The sequence below is a fragment of the Stegodyphus dumicola genome, chromosome 1 (genome assembly GCF_044657685.1).
Source record: "Stegodyphus dumicola isolate Sdum_Otavi_A_Nest chromosome 1, ASM4465768v1".
Classification (NCBI taxonomy): Eukaryota; Metazoa; Arthropoda; class Arachnida; order Araneae; family Eresidae; genus Stegodyphus; species Stegodyphus dumicola.
Window position 1 is genome coordinate 110,340,977 of NC_140768.1, and position 22,140 is coordinate 110,363,116.

The 22,140-nt window shown below is 35.0% G+C and overlaps 1 protein-coding gene across 2 annotated transcripts in view; it reads left to right on the forward strand.

Annotated features, from left to right (window-relative positions):
- The window catches only part of LOC118192014 (hemocytin-like), a 342,722-nt gene that overhangs the window by 71,151 nt on the left and 249,431 nt on the right, over positions 1 to 22,140 (forward strand). For both annotated transcript variants that reach the window (XM_085819309.1, XM_085819312.1), the window contains exons 16-20: positions 1,047 to 1,356; positions 2,735 to 2,905; positions 4,022 to 4,259; positions 14,500 to 14,721; positions 21,455 to 21,580. In XM_085819309.1, the coding sequence (XP_085675435.1) occupies positions 1,047 to 1,356; positions 2,735 to 2,905; positions 4,022 to 4,259; positions 14,500 to 14,721; positions 21,455 to 21,580 (1,067 nt within the window). The remainder of the gene's footprint in view (positions 1 to 1,046; positions 1,357 to 2,734; positions 2,906 to 4,021; positions 4,260 to 14,499; positions 14,722 to 21,454; positions 21,581 to 22,140) is intronic.

Consider the following 22,140-nt stretch of genomic DNA (forward strand, 5'->3'; position numbering starts at 1 on the left):
TATATATCCTTTTCGTAGTTCACCTATACAGGGTGGGGCATAAAAAGAATTCGAGAAAAAGAAATACATGCGCACTCGTACATAAATTCATGTAAGTGTAAATTCTTATAGAATACTAAAATGGTTTGCTACCATAGCATGATACTGAAAGTGATAGTTTTCTGTTGCATCAATATATAGTTGCACGGATTGAATTAAATCCGTGCAACTATATATTGATGTTTAGCTATACATTTGGTACAAAACATTAACGAGGACGAAGTGACTGATGTTTCTGTAACTGCAAACTGATTCCTTTCTTACATCAGGCGATTAAAGCGCCCGCAAAGAAAATGCTCATATGTTAAGTAAAATCTGGAGAAAGCAGCTAATTTTTAAGCTTTACGGCCATTATTTGCTCCGGGGACATGGCAGGATTAAGACTTTGAGACGCCATAAGCACTTCAAAAATTTTGGTGTCCCACCTGTGTGTACGCTTGTTTTTTCTTTATCCCTTCTCTCGTTTGGTTTTGGTTTAGCTGCACTACGCATTCCATAGTAAAACCAGCAAAGAGAAATTTTTTGGTGCTGCGTTCCTGAATACCGAAGGACCTTTTTGTGATGCCCCCTATCCTTGATGCCATACATATACGCTTATATTGCTTAATGGGTAATCCAACCGTGTCCGCCGATGCCTGAGAGGTATGGCATGCCCAGCCTTCCTGCTCAAAGAATTAAAAACTAAATCAGCACACAGTATAAGCTCTGATTACCTTTCTTATTTGTTCTTGTATTATTGTTATTTATAGTATTCTTTCGTATGTCATCCTGCATATGCTCATAAAGTTGCATGAGATACAAGAATCAATCAAATTCAGGCAGTCTGCCCAGTTTTAGAAAGCTTTACAAGAACACAGAAAGAATCATAAATAATGTTAGAGCTCTAATCTGGCTGCTGTATTAATTAAATCCACGAAAACTAATGATCCAAATTTACTGGTTAAACAAACTCGATAAACTAATGAATAATTTTTTTATAAGATTCAAGAATGAAAATTACTTTACAGGTGATTCTGCAAAATGGCGTATCAGTGCTGTGGGATGGAGAGAACAGAATCTACGTAGACGCCCCACCGACACTATTTGGTCAGACGATGGGTCTTTGTGGTACTTTCAATCATAATCAAAATGATGATTTCCAAACGCCCGAGAAAGATGTAGAAGCTGATGTGGCAACATTCGCTTCTCGATGGCAAGCTTCTGATACCTGTCACAAGAGAACGCGCAGATCCATGAGATCACCTTGTGAGACTCAGCCCCAGAAGTTAAGTGATGCTAAGATGCTCTGTTCTGCTATAATAGGAGAAGTATTCCAAGGTTTGTTTCTAATTTTGATTGTCTTTTAAGAAATAAGTATTATGTAGGATCTGTCAAAAAACGCTCACTCCAGCTTTATCTTTTGAATCACTGACCTATACTTTTAATTAAAAATTTTCTCTAAGTATTGTGAGAAGAAATTTTATTGCTTTAAAAATTGTTAGGAATATAATTTTTAATGCCTACTATTATACGGATTTCAATGATTCCCAAAACATTTCAAACAATTCCGTCTATAACAATGAAACGCTTGTATTTTATCATTGCCAGAACTAATGGCTAATGTTTTTAAGTTTAAAATAATAACTCTAGATTCTGTTCTAAGAGATTAATTACAAATTTTTACCAGTGTAATAATTTTTAACAACATATTTTAAAACAGATACATAGGTAACTTCGAAATTTTTGAGACACGGGCATACAATATGCGCTAAAAAACAATTATTTGTTACGTATGTCAGTTTGAACTTTTTTATATATAATACTATAATTCGTGGCAAAGACTACGATTTATCTATAGTAATGTATCTATCTAGGGTTAATACATTTGAAAAAAAAAAAATGAAATTGACATGAGAGCATTACAGCGCTATGATTTGCAATGATTTTAATATTGTCCTAAATCTAGAAGATAAGTCTAATTTTCAATTGGATCTTCTCTCTATCTGGATTTCAAATCTGAAATTGTGTTAATTATGTTTGAAAAGTTATGTCCTTAAAATACGTACAAACATCTACAAAGTTATGGAGCCGATTATTCATAAATAATCGAGATTTGAAAAAAATCTTTATAATTTAATTAAACTACATGCATTACTTTAATTCTACATGTCTATTTGAATGTTTGTACATCTTATGCATACCTCTGGAGAAAGCACTTATTCGAATATTCTTTGATTTTCCCCTGCTATTTTCATAAATTTCTGAAATGCGTTCAAATCGGTATTCTTTATTAAGATGAGATTTCATTTCAGGGGAAAAAATAGTTTTTTGATGGCAAGTTTGCTGAAGGGAAGGATTAAGAACAATTATGTTTTTCTTTGGAATAAGACCTTTCATTAATCCACTATGGAAAGGAAGCTTTATTGCATTTCGTTGTTCATTCTTTGAATCCTTACCATGAGTTATTGCTACGTAAAACCAGGAAGTTTTATTTAATTATGTATGAAAGTATTTTTTATTTCTTCTTGTAATTGCAATGTATTCTGAAGAAATAAAGCTAAGAGGAGCTGGTAATCAGTGACATTAGTTACAGTGCGTCTAAAAAAGAATTTTTAGAAGCATTGCATTGTGAACAAAAAAAAAAAAAAAAAAAAAAAAAAAAAAAAAAACCCTCTTATTCACTTGCTTATAACAGTATTTTTCTCTTCGAAAACAGCTTGCCATGGTGAACTAGAACCCGATGTCTATTATAAGAGCTGCATATCAGATCTCTGTTTATGTGGAGAAAATTTACAAGATTGCGTTTGTCCAATACTTGCCGATTATAGTTTATCTTGTGCAAAAAGGGGCATTATTCTCAACTGGGTGGATGACATTCCTCCATGCAGTAAGTATTTTTTGTCATTTTACCGCAATAAACTCTAGCAAGAAACTGTAAACTATTTTTATTTCCTTAACAAAATACAAATAGCTTTATATTAAGATGATGCGTATTATGGAATATCATTTGTTAGTTTTCTAAAAATGTTTTAACTTTCCCGTATTAGTGCTTTGATATTATGACATAAACATAGTTGTCATAGTTTCACTCCCACAAACTCTTTGTGGATTCAGTTTTAAATTTTAATCATTTATGGAAATTACTGCAATTTATGCCAAAGTAGCTTCGGTTTTCAGAGTTCCAATACTTCCAAATCATTCATTGGTCAAGAAATGACGTTTTGGCATCATGGAGCATAGTTTTTCTAATCTTTTCTAGCTTACAGCTTTTTGGAGATTTAATTTTGCTTAGCACCAAGTTTATTCAGATTCCCCATATCTTTGCAGCTGTGCAGTGATATCATTGCCGAATAAATGAAAAGAATGAATCCAGGAATTTTCCCCCCTAGATTTTCAGTTGCTTTAAGCGGATGAATTGGCATCTACCAGATAAAGTGAATCACAAATACCCCGTTTTAGATCCTGATTTGAGATGCCATACGCCGTGTTTTACTACATGTATGAAGAATGGATTCTGAAAACTTTGGTGTGTTTCATGTAAGGATTTGAGATTTTAATGTTGAAATAATGAGGCTAATCAGGCTTAAACATTTGTGTCAAAGATTTTTAAAGTGCTACATTTTCCAATTTCCCCATCTGCTTCTCAGTGCCTCTTCTGCTTCTGTTACTAGTAGTGCCATTGCTAGATTTCCTCTTTGCTTACTAATAGGTAGTAGTGATCATGATGGCAGACTATGTCATGGGCTTCTAAAGTGAAAGAGACATGCAAATCTGAATTACCATTGCAGTCCTAACCCTTTAACGTATTTGATTCCCATGTTATTTCACTCTGAGCTAAGATGTACATAATTTTCTCAGATCTTTAAAATTTTACCAATTTTTTTTCTTTGCAGTTATAGATTCCTTTCACTTTTTGAGTTAGCCATTTTATTTGTGTATTTGAATGCACACTAACTCTTGCAAGTAAAGGTATAAAAATATCATTGCGATCTTATCATTCTAGAACCTGACTGCACGGGTGGTCAAGTGTACAAAGAATGTGGAAACCCTTGCACGAGCAGCTGCATGGCTATAGCATCTTCCGAGAATTGCAAAAGCCAGTGCGTGCAAGGCTGTATTTGCCCTGACGGAATGACGATGAGCAGTGAAGGGTTCTGCATTGCGATAGACCAGTGTCCTTGCGTATTTGATAATAAAGAATACTCACCTGCGAGTGTTACAGTTCAAGGTTCAAGTATTTGGTAAGTAGAATATAAAATTCAACTTAACTTGTAGCACATGAGCATTTGTAGCATTGCAATAAACATATAATTCTATGGAATACTCAGTTAATCTTGCGAAATACTCAATACTTAATTAATTAGGAATTTGGCATTCTGATATCGACATAATGGTTAGCGATGCTAGTAATTGTTGGGTCCAGATTGAATCCCGGAGAAGGCTTGGATTTTCGTAACTGCATAGGGTCTCTACAGCATGGGGGCATTTAAAATACTGGTTAGTTAAAAGTATTTTAGAGAGGTTTGATGGTAGGGAAAGAGGTATGGAAGATTTATAATTTGGTCCACCGACGTATTCTTCCTAAAAATTAGGACACAGTTTCCTCCTTCTCACGGGTGTAATTCGGTTATCCTCTGTGGTTCACCCGGGCAATTTTCTTCGTGATGAAACAGCTAAATGACCAATGGGTATTGGCTTGGCTATTGCCACTGAATGCATCAAGTTGCAAGTGTCTGGCCATATGGAGGAGGAAAAAAAAAACCAGAGAGAGGAGAGTCGCATATGCTTCAGAAAGAATAATCAGATGTAGGACTGAAGTATACGCGAAATTTAAAAAAAAGAACAATAAAAAAAATAAATAAAATAAGTATTATCCTAGTAGTGAAAAATGAAGTATTCTGATTCACTAACTTACAAAAGCCTGACGAATGATTATAGAAAAATCTCAAATGTGTTGCAAATTTCATTGTTAAAAATAAGTGAATTTTTTTGCCAGTTCATTTGTTTTTTCTCTGACATCCACAAACACAGAAGTTTAGTAACGGTATATAACAGCAAATTAAAAAGTTGATTTTTAAAATGTTTCCTCATAAGCTAGCATTCGTCCATATTTTCTTTCCAATTAAATTAATAATAAAATGTTCTTCACACTTATATGCATAATTTTTAAATTTTAAAGCAATAATCTCACTTAAAATCGATTGATCTGTCAGTTTGAGTAAGGATATGTTATAGGTAGTATTATTTCAAAAAGAAAAAATTGTTATTTCAAGCAAGGAAAAAGTTTAAAATCCAAAATTTTCATTGACCAAAAACTTTCCCAAATAACCTTCAAACATAAGAATAAGATAAATGCTGTATTCCTTCATGTAAGGATCTTTTCACAGGAAAGCAGATGAAAGTTAAGGGTGCAGTTTTATAGCGAATGATTAGTGCTCCGTCCCATCCTATTGTTGCAACATTCATCTCACTAGAGGGCGTTGCGAGCCCCCCTTTTAACCATGGTTCTTTAACCGACAGAACTTCTGTAGACCGCGAATAGAGCGGTTGTTCCTTTTGGGCTCCTGCGCCATCTCTTTGTAATAGCCATCAGCGCTAGCAAGAGCGTACAGCTCTGATCGTTCAGGCCCCTGTGCCTTTCTATTGATGAATAAACCTTTATAATTGATCACAGTCCATTATTCTTTCGACGGATCTCACTCCTTGACATTTGGTCCTTAACGACCCGGAGAGCGGATTAAAGTGACGTTAGCATATCTTAAAAGAGAGAGAGCTTCTTTGAAAACGGAAATTACACAAGTAGAAACTTTTATTCCCAATATCACCTTGGATGCGCCGCCTTCAGCTGTGGAAATAAATATTAAATTGAATTCCACGAGGAAATCCGCTAAAGACTTAGAAGAGCTGCGGAACCAATTTTATCGAGAAGCTAAATACGAAGAGTTACAAGAAATAGATAAGGATCTAGCAGATATGGACTCAAGAATAGAAAAGAATAAGGTAAGTCTTTTAAACCTCATTTCTTCATTATCAGAATTATTAGATGGTATATTAATAGAGAAAGCGGTTAATACGGCAAGGTCGAAATCAGTCGAAATCCCATTGCCGCAAATACCGTTACCAGAATTTTCCGGTCGTTATAAAGATCTTAATGTGTTTAAAATTGCATTTCAAAATCTTATTTCTAATAATCCTCATTTATCAAACTCTCAAAAGGTTTTTTATTTGCGTTCATCCTTAAAAGACAAAGCAAATCGAAACAGCAGATGACACTTACGAATCTTTGATGAAAGCACTGGAGGAAAGATACGAAAACAAAAGAATTTTAGTAGATACTCATATTCGTAATATTATGACTTATCCGAAGTTAAAATGTCAATCAGCAAAAGAATTGCGTGATTTGTTAGATTGTTTAAAAAAGAACTTGCACGCATTGAAACTGCTCAGTTATGAGCGCGACAAATTATCAGACATTTTATTAATAAACATACTTTTCCAAAAATTAGACCTTGAATCACGCAAACAATTCGAGATGTCAGCTAATTCAACTGAAGTTCCAGAGTTAGATGACTTCATTTCCTTCTTAGAAAAAAGAAGTCAGGTCTTAGAAAGTATTTCTAGAAATGTACCACAAACTAACAAGGTTTTGAGTAATTCTCATATTTCCGCAAATTCTTCATTTAATCGTTCTAAAAGTCTTCTAATTAAATCTAACAACGGAAAGGAAGAATGTAGAATATGCCTTTCTAAGCACTCGATATATAAATCTGAAGCGTTCAAAAACGCTACTATTAATGAAAGAATTGATCTTGTTAAGAAGCATAAGCTTTGTTCTAATTGTTTACAACTCTTTCACAAGGTCATTGACTGCAGATGTAAAACCAGCTGCCTCGCTTGTGGGGGTAGGCATCACTCATTACTTCATAATAGTGCCAAGGGAGAACTACCACAAGAACATAAGGCCTTGTCTCCTATGGCTGAACCATGGACCCAGCCGATGAAGACGGTTTCTTCTTCCCCGTCGAAGGGAGCGGATGTGGCAGGTGAAACAACGGGACAGAGATGCAAGTCTTCTCAGTTTCAAAGTTCTCCCGGCCAAAGCTCTTTGATCGTTTCTACTGAAACGAAAACTGTCTTACTAAGTACAGCTGTCGTTTACATTCGCGATACCGGAAATTGTGCACGTCCCGTAGTAGCGGTTTTGGATTCCGCTTCGCAAACCAACTTCATTACTTTGTCATGCGCTAATGCATTGGGTTTACCAAAACAGAGAACTTACGCACCGATCTCTGGAATAAACGAAACAATCATAAAGTCGAAAATAAATGCTAAAATATCAAAGAACACACATCTGAATGGAATTTGGATTTTTTCATTGGCCCCAAAATTACGGATATCACTCCTTCAAAACCCCTAATGATTTCGAATAGTGTTATTCCAAAAAACACAAAATTGGCTGATCCTCAATTTTTAAAACCTAAAAAAATAGACTTGTTAATAGGTGCCGAACTATTTTTTGAAATTTTAGAGATGGGAAAAATTTGAACCGAAGATAACGGACTGCTTTTCGATGAAACAGTTTTCGGATACATAGTTTCAGGTGCATTAGAAACTAAAGGTATCACCAAAGCAATACTGTTATCTGACAACAAGTCTAGAGTCTTTAAATGAAACGATGAAACAATTTTAAGAGGTGGAAAGCATAGAAGATTATAAACCCCCGCCTAGTAAGGAACTGCAATAGTGCGAAGAAAATTATGCAAAAACCCATAGCAGAAAATCGGATTGACGTTATGTAGTAAAGATGCCTGTAAAAACTGATGAAGAAAATATAACTCTTGGAAGTTCTAAGGAAATTGCGTCAAAACTCTTGGATCATTTATGGAATCGTTTGGAACGCCAACCACAAATGAAGAAGCTGTATACTGAATTTATGAGAGAATACGAACAGCTAAATCACATGATGGAAATTGAAACTGAAACTGAGGCTGCCTATTACTTACCTCACCACGCGGTTTATAAATCGAAGAAGAGTAGCACTAAACTTCGGGTGATTTTTAACGCTAGCTGTAAAACAACAAATGGACGTTCATTAAATGACATTATACTAAAGGGTGGCACAATCCAAGATGATTTATTTTCAATTATGCTGCGTTTTAGAAAGCATGTATATGCATTTACTGCAGACATCGAAAAGATGTATCGCCAAATTGAAATCGATCCTTCTCAACTTGATCTCCAAAGAACTCTGTGGAAGACGGGCACAAATGAACCTAGCAAATGTTATGCGCTTAAGACTGTAACGTATGGAACCGCGTGTGCTCCCTATTTGGCAACCAGAACCTTAGATCAACTAGATTATGATGAGGCGGAAAGCTTCCCTCTTGCGTCTTCTGTTACTTTAACTGACTTTTACATGGATGACATCCTCTCTGGAGGATTAGAACTAAGTCAGGTAAGAAAATTGTGTTCCGAGTTGACAATGATGAATCCGAGTTTACAACGCGGAAAGATGAATTTGCACAAATGGTCTTTTAATAAACCAGAACTCTACGCTGATATCTCTACGAAGCAGAATTATGCTTTTCCTTTCCAGGATGATAAAAGAACTGTCAAGGCTTTAAGTATCAAATGGAATACAACAAATGATTCCTTTTCCTATAAAGTCACCATCAGCTCCCGTCTTACTTATACGAAAAGGGAAGTCTTATCAGATATCGCCCGCATATACCATCCTTTGGGCTTAATTGGCCCAATAATCACAAGAGCTAAAACCTTTATGCAATCGTTATGGCTTATTGACATTGATTGGCATGAGCATCTTCCTGAACTTTTAGCTAAGCAATGGACACATTTTGTTTCTACACTTACCGAAATCGAGAAGCTTCGCATTTCTAGATGGGCTGTGAACTCGAATACTACAGTTGTGCTCCATGGTTTTGCTGACGCTTGTGAAACAGCATTTGGAGCGGTTCTGTACCTTCAATCAATATCTAGTGAGCAGTGTTCTACTGAACTGTTGTGTAGTAAATCCAGAGTGTCACCATTAAAGAAAATCTCTGTACCGAGACTCGAATTGTGTGCGTGTCTCCTTCTAGCTCAACTGGTGAAGAAGGCTCTCTCCACGCTGAAATTAGATATCAGTAAAGTATTCCTGTGGTCAGACTCAACGATCGCATTAGCCTGGATTGCCACATCGGCTCATTCACTCAAAACGTTTGTAGGCAATAGAGTAACAAAAATACAAAATCTCACGGAAAACTTTATTTAGAGACATGTTTCCTCAAAGGACAATCCGGCTGATTTAATTTCTCGAGGTCTGAATCCAGAAGAAATAGCATCAAATAACATGTGGTGGCACGGACCCTCATTTCTATTTAAGGATGTATGTGTACCTATGATTAAGACATTTGTGAGCCCTGCAGATGACCAATATTTCGCTGAACTGAAAACTCCTGTCACTACGACTTTAGCTATGTCCGCAAGTAGTGATATGTTAAATGAACTTATGAACAGGACTAATAATTATAAAAAACTCATTAGAATTTTAAGTTTTATTTTTAGATTTATTTACAATGCCAGAAATTCCAAACATAAACGTCAGGGTCCCCTGGATTTAGAAGAACACGTCGAGGCTCGAGATACCCTCATTCGAGATTCGCAGGTACAGCATTTCCCTGAAGAGCTTTCGGCTCTAAAAAGAGGTCTACCGGTCTCCAACAAGAGTAAGTTAAAATCTCTTAATCCATTCTTGGATAAGAAAGGTTGAATCCGTGTAGGAGGCCGTTTAAGTAGCTCCAACTTGAATTACCATCAAAGATATCCCATCATCCTCCCCCCCCCCCAGACAGTAGATTCACGAAGCTCATAATGGAATACTTCCACAAAAGAGATTTACATGTAGGGCCGCAGTCTCTTTTACCTAGTGTACGTCAACAGTTTTGGCCTATCAATGGCCGCGACTTAGCCAGAAAGGTAGTTCATGAATGCCTAACTTGCTTTAAAATGCACCCCACTGCAGTGACTCAATTAATGGGTAATCTTCCGTCTGAAAGAGTATCACCAAGTCCGCCATTTACCAATACGGGCATTGACCTTTGCGGTCCTTTTCAAATCAAATACAAGGGGCAGAGAAAGGGCATTTTGCAAAGGATTTATATTTGTATTTTTGTCTGTCTTGCTACTAAAGCTGTTCATTTCGAATTTCTGACAGACCTTACTTCTGAGTCTTTGATTGCTGGCTTAAAAAGATTTTTTTGGCCGACGGAGTAAGAGTTCAGCAATTTTTTCAGACAATGCAACGAATTTTGTAGGTGCACGTTCGGAATTACAACGGTTGGAAAAGTTGGTAACACAATCAGAATTTGGAGTAGCTAGCTATTTAGCTTCAGAAGGCATTGTTTGGAAGTTTCTTCCACCTAGAGCCCCTAATTTTGTGAAAGTCTCGGGGAGGCCGGCGTTAAATCGTTTAAACACCATCTGAAACGAACTGTTAGTAATGCTAAGCTTACACTAGAAGAGTTTCTGACTGTTTCTATTCAAATAGAGGGAATTCTGAATTCACGTCCTTTAACTCCATTATCCTCTGAAGTTACAGATTATGAAATCCTCACTCCTGGGCATTTCTGATTGGACGCCCATTAAATGCCATGGCAGAACCTGATGTATTGCATCTAAAAGAAAATAGGCTGTCTCGTTGGCGAAAAACTACTAAGATGGTTCAGTCAATTTGGAAAAGGTGGCATCGAGACTACCTTAACCACTTGCAGCAGCGCAACAAATTGCAGTTTGCCAAGATAAACGTAAACCCTGGCGCCCTTGCTTTACTCAAGGAAGATAATTTGCCTCCTTGTAAATGTGCTACATGTCGTATACAGGAAGTTATAACCGGACTTGATAGAAAGGTCACAGTAGTTATAGTTAGAACTCCTACCGGCACATTCAAAAGGTGCATATCCAAAATATGTCTGCTACCTATTGAATAATAATACGTATGTTTATTTGATGAACCTCATTAATGTAGAATCATATTATATTAGATATTATCATTTTCTGTAACTGTATAAATGTTTATGCTATTTTTATTCTATTATATCCCAGAATTCACTATGTCGTAATGGAAATTCTCATTTTAATAGTATGATATTATACTTCATTATGTTATAAGTCTTATGTTGTATTGAAATATAAATATTTTAACGCGGGGCGGGATGTGCCGTCCCATCCTATTGTTGCAACATTCTTCTCACTAGAGGGCGCTGCGACGCCCCCTTTTAATCGACAGAACTTCTGCAGACCGCGAACGGAGACGGTTGTTCCTTTTGGGCTCCTGCGCTATCTCTTTGTAATAGCCATCAGCGCTAGCAAGAGCGTACAGCTCTGATCCTTCAGGCCCCTGTGCCTTTCTATTGATGAATAAACCTTTATAACTGATTACAATTCATTATTCTTTCGACGGATATCACTCTTTAACAATTAGAAATAGGTACACACGTACAAACACACAGCAACACGTATTTAACGATTAAGTATAAAATCCATGATTGTTAGGTGAAAGCTTCAGAGTACATCAAGAACCTTTCAAAACCCAGAAAAACAGTAGAAGCAGACAGAAAGAAAGATTTAAATGAGAAACAGAAATTACCCATTGCTCACCAAAATTTCTGTATTAAAAATCCTAACCAGACAGATCCGAAGTAAATGTAGTGATATGATCAGAACTGGTATATCAGAAGCTGATGAAAACATTAAACCAAACATGAATTTCACGATTATCATGAGGGAAATCACACCTCTGCTAAAAGGACTAAGGAAAGCAAAGTCACCGGCGGATATTCTGAATTTATTTTTAAAAGTATCGGAAATACGTATGGATTTTACAGGAGAAGAGTAAGTGCTGATTACTACGTCTCCAGCTCGACAACAGCAAAAAATGTAACCTGAAAAAAAAAATAGCCCTTCTTTGTGCTGGTAGAGAGTAGCACATGCTTCACTAATTTTTTTTTTTTTTTTTCGGTACAACTCCGATATATGCCCTAATTTCAACAAATGTGTCGTTATGTGTTCTGCGCTGGTTTTTGACGCTATTGCGTGTTGTATGGCAACCCTGTTGACGTTGAAAAATCTTTCGCTGGAGTTCGTCGGTTCGCGTCATGCTCTGTGTCTGAGAAGCTAGGGGGGGGAAAGATAAAATGGTGGAAGTTGTTGAATTGAAGTTCGGCAAAAGGAAATATCGTCATGGCCATCCTGTTGAGGTGCAGTGGGTATTTGGAAATGTGGAAAGATGAACGTCTGGGAGATTATTTTTAGTGGCTGTGCATGCTAGAAGTAGGGATTTGTGATTATTTGTGATTATTTATTTGTGAACCATAATATGAATTTTCTGGATAGTGTGTCTGGTGTCATATAAATACGATAGTGATAACGTGGCGGTATGTTAAAGGCGGTATGAAATTGGTATTTCTGCTGTTCGAAAAAGCATTAATTCGTGGTAAGTGCATTTTATTTTATTCTTGTTCTTATTTTGTAGAATGTTATGTTCATTGTTTTTTGAGTATGACTTTCTGTCGTTATTGTTGTTTTTTTGAATTGTTTGAAATTTATTTTAGTTATTTTGTTGATTAGTGCATATCGTCTAAATTGTGCAATTCGTAGATGTTTTTTAAAGTTGAAACAGAACGCTGTATACATGGTATTCTTTGAAATTTATTGTTGTTATGTTAATTTATTAAAGCGAGGTGGGCGTAGTTCGTAAATTCGTTCGTTGCCTAGATGGTGCCATTCGTAGATGTTTTTTAAGTTGAAACATATCGCTGTGTACATGGACTCTTGTCAAATAATTTTGATTAGAAACTTTACGGTTTTGCTATCTAAATTTTTTGTTTTTGTTTCGGATGTTTAGCTTAAATTGTGTGTTCAAAACATGGTTTTTGCATTTGCGAAAACCGTGTTTTTGGAGACATTTTAGGCTTAAAGTTCGAAATGTAGGCAAAAAATTTAGATAGCAATACGGCAACGTGGAGTTTCTCGCAAAAAATGTTTGGCGAGAAATTTGGCGACTCGAGGGCGCATATCAGATTAGTTCCTTTTTTTCTCCTGGCTTATAGGCGGCGTGCTTGCATGCTTAAAAACGAATATCTTCTGCCGCCTTAAGGCAATATTTCACAGAATCACCTAATGCCAATAGCATCATCAAGTTCCAAGTGAACGTAACATAGGATTGTACAAGTTTAGTTTTGATTGTATGAATCTGAAGTATCTGGATGAATCTGGAAGTATCTGACTAAGACCAACGATTGCGAAAATCAATACCAGGTAAAGGGATAGAGTATATTTCGGTAGTCCTGGCTATAATAAAAAAGGGAAGTGAACGAATAGATACTATAGCAGATCCATATGCAAAATTTCACTGTTCTGCAACTAATTGAGTTATGCGCATATACGTGCATCACGAGAAATTTCCCTTGCAATCCATTTTACAATACGTTTTTGAAAAAAAGAGTACTTTTTCCTGTCAGTAAGTACAAACATCACGGGAGAAAAAGTTAAGATGGATATTTCCTTTGAAATATCATGGTTTTTCGCTATTTCCTTTATTTCAGACAAGGAAATAAAGAGTTAAATAGCTATAAAATTGAGTGTAATATCTGTTTTACAATTTTCAATAGGATTTGCCAGCCTTTATCGCAAATAAAGAAATATAAAACTGAAAAGTAGTAATTATTACTTTATTTTATTTTTTTTGTTAAAGCTAATGTTTCATTCGTAATATCCATCAAGCTCCTCAAATTTTCTACTGTAAATGTTATGATAATCATTATTAGTCCAAAGGGGCTTTGTCCCTGAAGGACTATTGTTTTCGTTTTGCGATTTTGCGTTGAATCACTGTAAATGTCCGTTTCACTTTTCAAACTGTTGCCACCAAATGTTAGAGTTCTGCATTATATTTGAAGGAATTAAATAAGGAAAAATCTGCATAAATGTATGTATATTTCTCGCATTGTGATAAAACAACGGTATATAGAGCCATCGAATTTTGAATGACGTAATCCTCCTCCGAATCTGGGCATGTGGAAGGCCAAATTTGAAATTTAGAATTTGTTTTATTATCAGTTTTTCCTATTTTGTAAAACTTTAACAAACTTTTGAGTAGCAAATTCAAGGATTTCAAAGTGAGCAATGGAAATACGCTATGGGAAAAAAAAAAAAAAAAAATTGTCTCCAGCGCGCGGAACTGTGTATCCGAAATTCTAAAGATACGCTCATTTTAAAATTATTTTGCGACATTGCTATTGAACTGAACTTTACGGTTTAAGTGCAAAGAACATGATATATAATAAATAAAGATAACACAAAAAAAGTTTAAAAAACGCCCCTTTAAACGTAATAAAAATCTGCAAACTTTCAGATTTTTTTAGGGGGGGTGCTTGTATTTTTATTATTATTATTGTATTATTTGAATTATTTATTTATTTTCTCAAGCACCTGCCAGAGCGCGAAATGGGAATGTCGTCCAGGAACCTTGGAAGAGCTGGTGTACATGAATCCCGACTTAATGGTGCAAGACCAACCCACTGGCGCCAAAACATGCCTGGCTGAAAATAATGAAGAATTCACACAATGCGTAGAAACGTGTCCGAAAACTTGTCAAAATGCACATCTCCCGCCGCGATGCAAAACTGAAGAATGCAAACCTGGATGCAGGTAATGATAAAGCATATTTAATCTTATGTTCTTGAATCATTTGTGAAGTTTCAAATATACAGAAAGTTCAGCTTAAACAGAAATTTACCTTCTTGATTTTTTCATGATATTTAACAGATTTGGTTTGGTTTATTAGATTACGGCAAAGCACTCGAGGGCTATCTGCCTTAAGGAAGGGATGCCTTCGTGGACTACTTTTTAAGGGTAACTGGCTCGTATACATGTTACAAATGGGGAAAACCACGAAAACACCCATGCAGCCAGCCCGTTCGCGGAATTCGAACCTCGGACCGAACTACCAGTGTTCAGCGACGTTACCGCTCGGCCGCTGGTGGGCTGATATTTAACAGAAAAATCGCATTTATACTTTAAACGCTCTAAGCTAGCTTTTCTCAAACTTTTTTCAAATAGTGACCGGTTTTATAAATCAGAATGTTCCACTTTACTTTTGTCACCTTCGAAAAGATTTTTTTGGCATATATAACTACCACCATGCTTTTATTTTTTAAATATAATTAATTAAAATTAGTTTAATTTTTTTATTAAATTAATAAAAGAAAATTCATATTCGTTATTAGTAGTTCAAGTTCTTTGGATAAACTTTATATTATTAACTAAAAATCAAATAAATGTTAGTAACCATATGAATGAGATGAAGGATTTTGTCGATTCTCGTTTAACTGTTTTATGTTTGATATATATACTTGTAAGAAACACCACGGTCATAGTGCTTTAAATCCCTCTTTTGTTGCTAGAATGGGAAATCAGTAGATGGAATAACTTATAATAGATTTCGTAAAATGTCAATCTTTGGAGAAAAATGATAGACGATTGCCATGTGCAATTTTCAAACTCCGAGATATTCAGCTTTAGTGTGGTTGGTTAGTTAGTAAAATCTGGATTCAGTCCAGCCCGCCTAATGATTATGCATTCACTTTATAGCAAAAAAAAAAAAAAATGCTGCACCCGAGAAAACACCAGAAGAATACAAAAAGGAAAGGAGAGAGAAAAATAAAGAAACTTAACACAAAAATCTGATATGGAATACTACAATGATTTCCTTGTGCGTTTGCGTAAGTTTGTTTTGTAAGTTACACACATTTTTTGCTGCATTTCATTTAAACTTATTTCCTCGAATATCATTGGAGATATAGTTCTCATTCAATTAATTCCGTTCTCACTTCGCGAGAAGGCAAAAATACAGAAAAACATAAAACATCAAATACAGTTAAAAAAGACACAATTTTTACTATTAAAATTAGAATTTCTACGTAAACACAATCAATTCGGCCAGCGGGTAAGAAAACAGATTTTTGGGTTCACAAAACTTAAATCTTACTTTTGATCCCAGTCAGCAAAAAGACACTTGTTGGGGCAGAAACTGACGTAATTCACTGTTCCACTAAGAGTTCCATATGTAAACAAATAGCGGCTTCATTAGGCGTTGTACCACTTAAACAACTTTTAAATTGTTGATAATTCTACAAATATTGCATGAAGGTTAATTAAAGGCATAACATTAACTGGAACATAAGATCAACATAAGGACTTTTAAAGCAAAAAATGCTCAATTTACCAACATATAAGAATAAAATAACTGAGCTCACCGAGCCGGGTAACAGAGTGCGCATATATATGTATCTTTATATTTATATGCTTTTGGTGCGGTCGATTGCAAACAAAAAGGGAAGTGCACAACTACATGTTACAGCAGTCCCATGTACAAAATTTCAACGTTCTGAGGCTACTCGTTTTTGAGTTATGCGAGATACATACATATGTGCATAACACAGAGACATTACGAAAAAATGTTCTCTGAATCCATTTTAGAAGTCGTTTCGGGAGGGAGGGAAAAAAAAGTCCTTTATTCTGTCCGTCCGTACAGATGTCACGCAAAAACATCGCTCAAATGAATTCAAGAGCCGTAAAAATTTATATTTTCGTTGAAATATGACACCCAAAATTTTTCGCAATTACAATATAATACTTCATTTACTTCGTACAAAGAAGTTAAAAGGGATGCTTTGAAATAAAATAAAATAAAAGGAAAAGCATATAATCTCAAGCACACACATATCACAACCAAACACCATACACACAAATAAAAAGGAAGAGTCCCTTAATTAATTTTGAATTTCTATCCCAGCCTTATTGTTGTTTATAATTTTCATAACATCCTGTACAATTTTTGTATTTCTCTTGGAGTAATAATCACGTTCTCTAGTGATTTTAAAACAGGTAAAATTAAAATTTGCGGTACCTACGTACTATTGCAAACATCTTGGCGCAATATGTCGATTTTTTACAGATGGAAATGCAAAAGTTACTTAGCATGTGCAAGTTTGGTGCTTTTCGCACCTTCTTTTTTAGAAAGATTCCCAAACTATCGATATTTATAATAAGTTTGGTTAATAATATCAACATAGGAAAAGAAAACCTACTTACGCAATTTAAAATACAAAGTTCAATTATTAAATAAGGATTATGTCATACATTAAAAAATAAAACACTTACATTCTTCTTCGAATCTTTCTGTAATTTTTTTCGTTATTCTTCTCTCGAAGTACATAGCAATCTGTTTTCACTTAAAAAAACATCAAAGAATTGCGGAGACTCGGCTTCGTGTAATCTTCGGCAACAGCGGATATCTAGAAAACGCATTTCCTTGTTGTTCCCTTTAAAAAATTTTCAGCAAAATTCTGTATTACTGCCGGAGTTTTACAGTAGTTTCTTCCATCGCTAGCAAATTCCACAAGGTCATATTTTAAAACTGCAACTAATGAATATCGTCACCAACGCCCTCTACCGACTATATAGAGAAAATAATCAGTTCCACGCGATCTGCAGAACTGAACTGTTATATTGTTTGAACTCGTTCCCTAAACTTTAATTATTTTATGTAATTCCATGTTCTGTTTATTCTTTTCTGTATGTTAAGTGTTAATAAAATGTTATTTAAAATTAATTCCTGATTTCACTGATTAATACAAAAGTTTGAGGCAAAAAATATCACGATTGGTGTATAAAAACCGTTGGAACTTGGAATACAACAAAATAGAACGCATGCGAAAATGGCGGCGTTGCTTGACTGAAATGATTGTTATGAGCATGGTTGATGGAAGAATGGTTATACACATGGTTGCCAGAGTTTGGCACGTTCTGAAAATTTGGCTACTTCTACTGAGATGGTTGCGATAATACATTAAGTACCAAATTTTCTTTGATAAAAAGGAATCGAGTTAATATTCAATTGAAAATCTGAAATTTTTTATAATAATCCAATAAAAATAATAGTAGTATCAAGAATTCAATAAAATCTACCCGATTTCAATATTTTTTCCCTTAAACATTTACATAATATATCCATTTACACTTCGCCGTTGCTACAAGAAAAGCGATATGCTTTTTCAAAATAAAAATCGTTTTCTACTTTTAAAAGCTGTGTTGCCACTAAAAACTATATAAATCATCACCTGAGACATAAAAATTTAAATAGCTAAATAGCAACCATGGAGTTGTAAATTCGTATATCGATTGCAGATAAGTAGATTAAAATTCAAGGAATAGTTTTTATTAGGCACAGACTAAATTAGGATTGGATCGAAAAAAATCTTGATCAAAGGAAATCACAAGATAAGAATAAAACAGACAAATTTGATTCCAATCGCAGTGGAGCAAATTCAGCTGATATCATCCAATGTATATGGTCTCGTATATATTAAATATGTGTCAAAAGAGAGGAACAATTTTTATCTGATGCATTATGGAGCACATCAAAATTCATTCTATACTTATTATAATACTTGCAGTTACTACAACAAGGAGTTCTATATGTAAATTCACTTTTCAAATGTTGCAAAGAGCAACGAACACATGTTGTTTCGTTCTTACAATTCCTTTTTACATGACCAAATAACAAACATTTTGTATTAACCGCAGTGAAGCAACTTCAGTTTATACCATCCAATTCATATGGTCTCGTACATTTTAATCTCTGCCAAAAGATATGGACAGTTTCTCTCAAGATGCATCATCCAAGAGACTGGAACTTATATTCTGGGTAGATATCCACGTACTAATCAATTTTCTCGAAGATGGATCAAAAGGATAATAAATTTCCATCATAATTTTTAAGCTTTGGAAGTTTGAAACTTTGGTTTTTCATTTTCACGATCTAAAACTGAATTAACATCCTCTCTTTCTCTAAAACGTTTAACAAAAATGTTCTTAACTTTAAAAAACTTATTACCAACTTACGTTAGCTTTTGAACTCTTCATCCTTACTATCGTCATCTTTTAGTATAATCTCCACAGACTCAACGATTTAATTTTTGAAATTCTTCGTACTTTAATTTCAAAGTTTCTTCCGAACTGACATTTTATATAATTTGATTTTACAATCGAGTGAAACCCTAACAAATGACTTTGCGTTGTTTATGCAAGAACAAAATGCACCTTTCTGTCAGGTCTGAGTCACCACTTGTCAAGACAATAATAATAAAATCTACCCGATTTTAATATTATTTCCTCTCATTTAAACATCTTGTGGAGATTCATGTAATTAATCTAATAGTTAACTTTGTTTTAAAGCAGCTTTCTTTTTATTCTCATTTTTAACTCATGCTTTCTTGCAGAATGTTAATGAGTTAGCGCGCGTTTTTTCAAATGAGTTAGAAAGATGTAGGTAGTATTTAAGGGAAGGTTATTGAAGGTGATTTTAGAGCATGTTAAGCCTGCCTGAAGGCCACTTTGTTATCTTGAATTTACTAACGATTAGATTTCTGTGACGTTGAGGCCGTCCGGTTCGTTTGACATAAAATCTGGCAGTGAAAATGATGGGAAAGCAGGATGTCAAGGAAAGATGTGGCCATAAAGTTACAAGAAGAGACGAGAAATAGTGTGAGAACGTGCAGTGCAAGGGGAATTATCCGTTCGTTAGACGCATCTATCAGCATGGTTCGTAAAGTCTTACAAAACATACTACTATCCATTCAAAATTACAAGCGGTCAGGAGCTGCTTTCTGCTGACCTGACAATACGACAAACTTTTACTCGACATTTCCTGCTTGGATGAAAATGGAGAATGCATGGCTATGGAACATTTTGCAGACAGACGCAGGCCATTTCCATCTCCAAGGTACTAACAATGCTTAAAATTGCAGACCCGCATCTTATTAATGTCCGGAACTTCTTCAGGACATGTAAAAAAGCTTCACAAGCAGAGCCCGATCCTTCATTAACAGGCTCATTACTAACTTTTCGGACGCAAAACAACGGACACTGAACGCATTCCGTACTTTTTTAAGTCTGATAGAGCGGTCATCAACCCTTAGAACTTCACGGACCACCACATATATAATTTTATATTTGGCGGACCACTAATATGAATTTAAAAAAACCCTTAAATCAGACCTTAAAACAAAATATTAATACGCAAAGCAAGAAAAAGCCGGCAAACGCAAGGCAATATCAATAAACTGAAAGTGTTATGCTGGCAATTTTTAATTACTGTAAGCATAATAATCATCGCTTATTCAGCAATGGCGCCATCGATCAACAGTTAGACAAAACGAAAACGAAAACTTCCAATGATGCAATTATAAACAAGAATGCAGATGATTCTCATAAAAATCTATCAAGTTGCCTATTGACAAGGAGAAAAAAACTATGCTTTTAACGACTACAATACCATATGTTTGTAATCTAAAAGGAAAAAGAATGCTTGTTTTCGCTATTATTGATAACAGCAGCATATCCATGGATACCAACTCTAGCTTTCAAATGTCGCTAGATACACCTGCAGAAGTAGCTAAAATGTCGCTAAATTCAGAAGGAATTTCGCTTCGTAGTAGCTAAATTTATAAAAAAAAAAAAAAAAAAAAAAAAAAAAGAATAATCCACATTACATAATAGGTTTTGTTACTCGTCATTTTTTAAGCTGAATCTACATAAAAATATAAATAATGTACCAATTTTTCTGCAGACCATCAAAACGTTTTCACGGACCACCGGTTGGCGACCGCTGGTCTACTATATGGTGCGCATGTCCCATCTTTTAATTAGCATATTATGAGAACTACAACGCCATCTATTGATGAAATTCTGAAATTTTTTTCTTTCGTCTGAAAGATTCTCATTGCTTCATACATATTTATGTCAAATCTCAGATAATTCTGACTCTTACAACCTTTTGAAAGTGGAACTTTAATTATAACCACCCTATGCATAATATTTATTGTACGTGATGCCAAATTTGTTCAGCTCTCGAATGTTTTTTAGGAGAAAACAGATCGCGGTGTGAATGGGTAAAACAAAACTGTTATTTTTTGTATATACACTGTTTTAGCTCAAGAAACGCACCTTAGAATTCCAGAAATTTGCCATCGAACAAATTCGGTGAAGAATGACTATCTACACTTCTATAAAACTGCAACTGAAAATCTAATTCGGAAAATTTCTGGACTGACGTTCATTTTCACGTTAGTTCGAAACGATGCCAATGCTGAAGCGATGTAAACAAGCTATCACATTTGGTGCTTTGAAGTAAATTTGGTGACCTTTGCTCCGTAAACAGAAACGTACAAAACGTTACTCGAAAAATTAAGTAATTAGGAAGTAAATGTAGTCATCTTTTTTCAGATTTATTTTACTAATTTTATTGTATCACATTGTGCTAGAAATACTATGTAATTTTGCTTCCAAAAATAATTATAGTTTAATACTTTTTTTTAAGATGCAAAGAAGGCTTCATTTTAGATGCAGACTTGAAGGCATGCGTGAAAGAGACTCAATGTGGCTGTTTACATTCAGGGCGAAGATACAAAGAAGGAGAAACGATCAAGCAGCACTGCAATTTATGGTAAGCAGTACTTCTTGTTATTTAAATTTTATAACAGTTACTTTTAAATTCGAAACCTTTACCTTTCAATTCTTGTTTTCTACTTACAACTCCCTACCAGAGTGATTTAGAATCACGTTGAATGCAAATGAGTTGGAAGAAGTATTTAAAGGAAGTTCCACTTCTTTCTTAAAATATATTCAGCAAAATAATTCTATTTTAGCTTGCTATGCGGAGTGAAATCCGCAAATGTGAATCATGCTGTCGGCAATCTTCGGAACTTCATTCCCCACATTGAAAAATAGTATGCACAGTAGAAAGTTCAAATCAATGCGTCCAAACAACAATTTCTGATTATTCGGAAACGGAAAAGCATCGTTCCGCTCGAAAAAGGGCTTACGTTTTTCAATGAACCTGTTCCTGTCGTCTCTCAAGCAAAATACCTTGGAATATTATTTGGCAATCGCCTCACATGGACTCACCACGTTAATAACGTGCGACACAGGGCTTTAAAAATCATTAAATGTCTTTACCCCATCATTGGAAAATATTCTTCACTAAATTTGGATAAGAAGAGACCC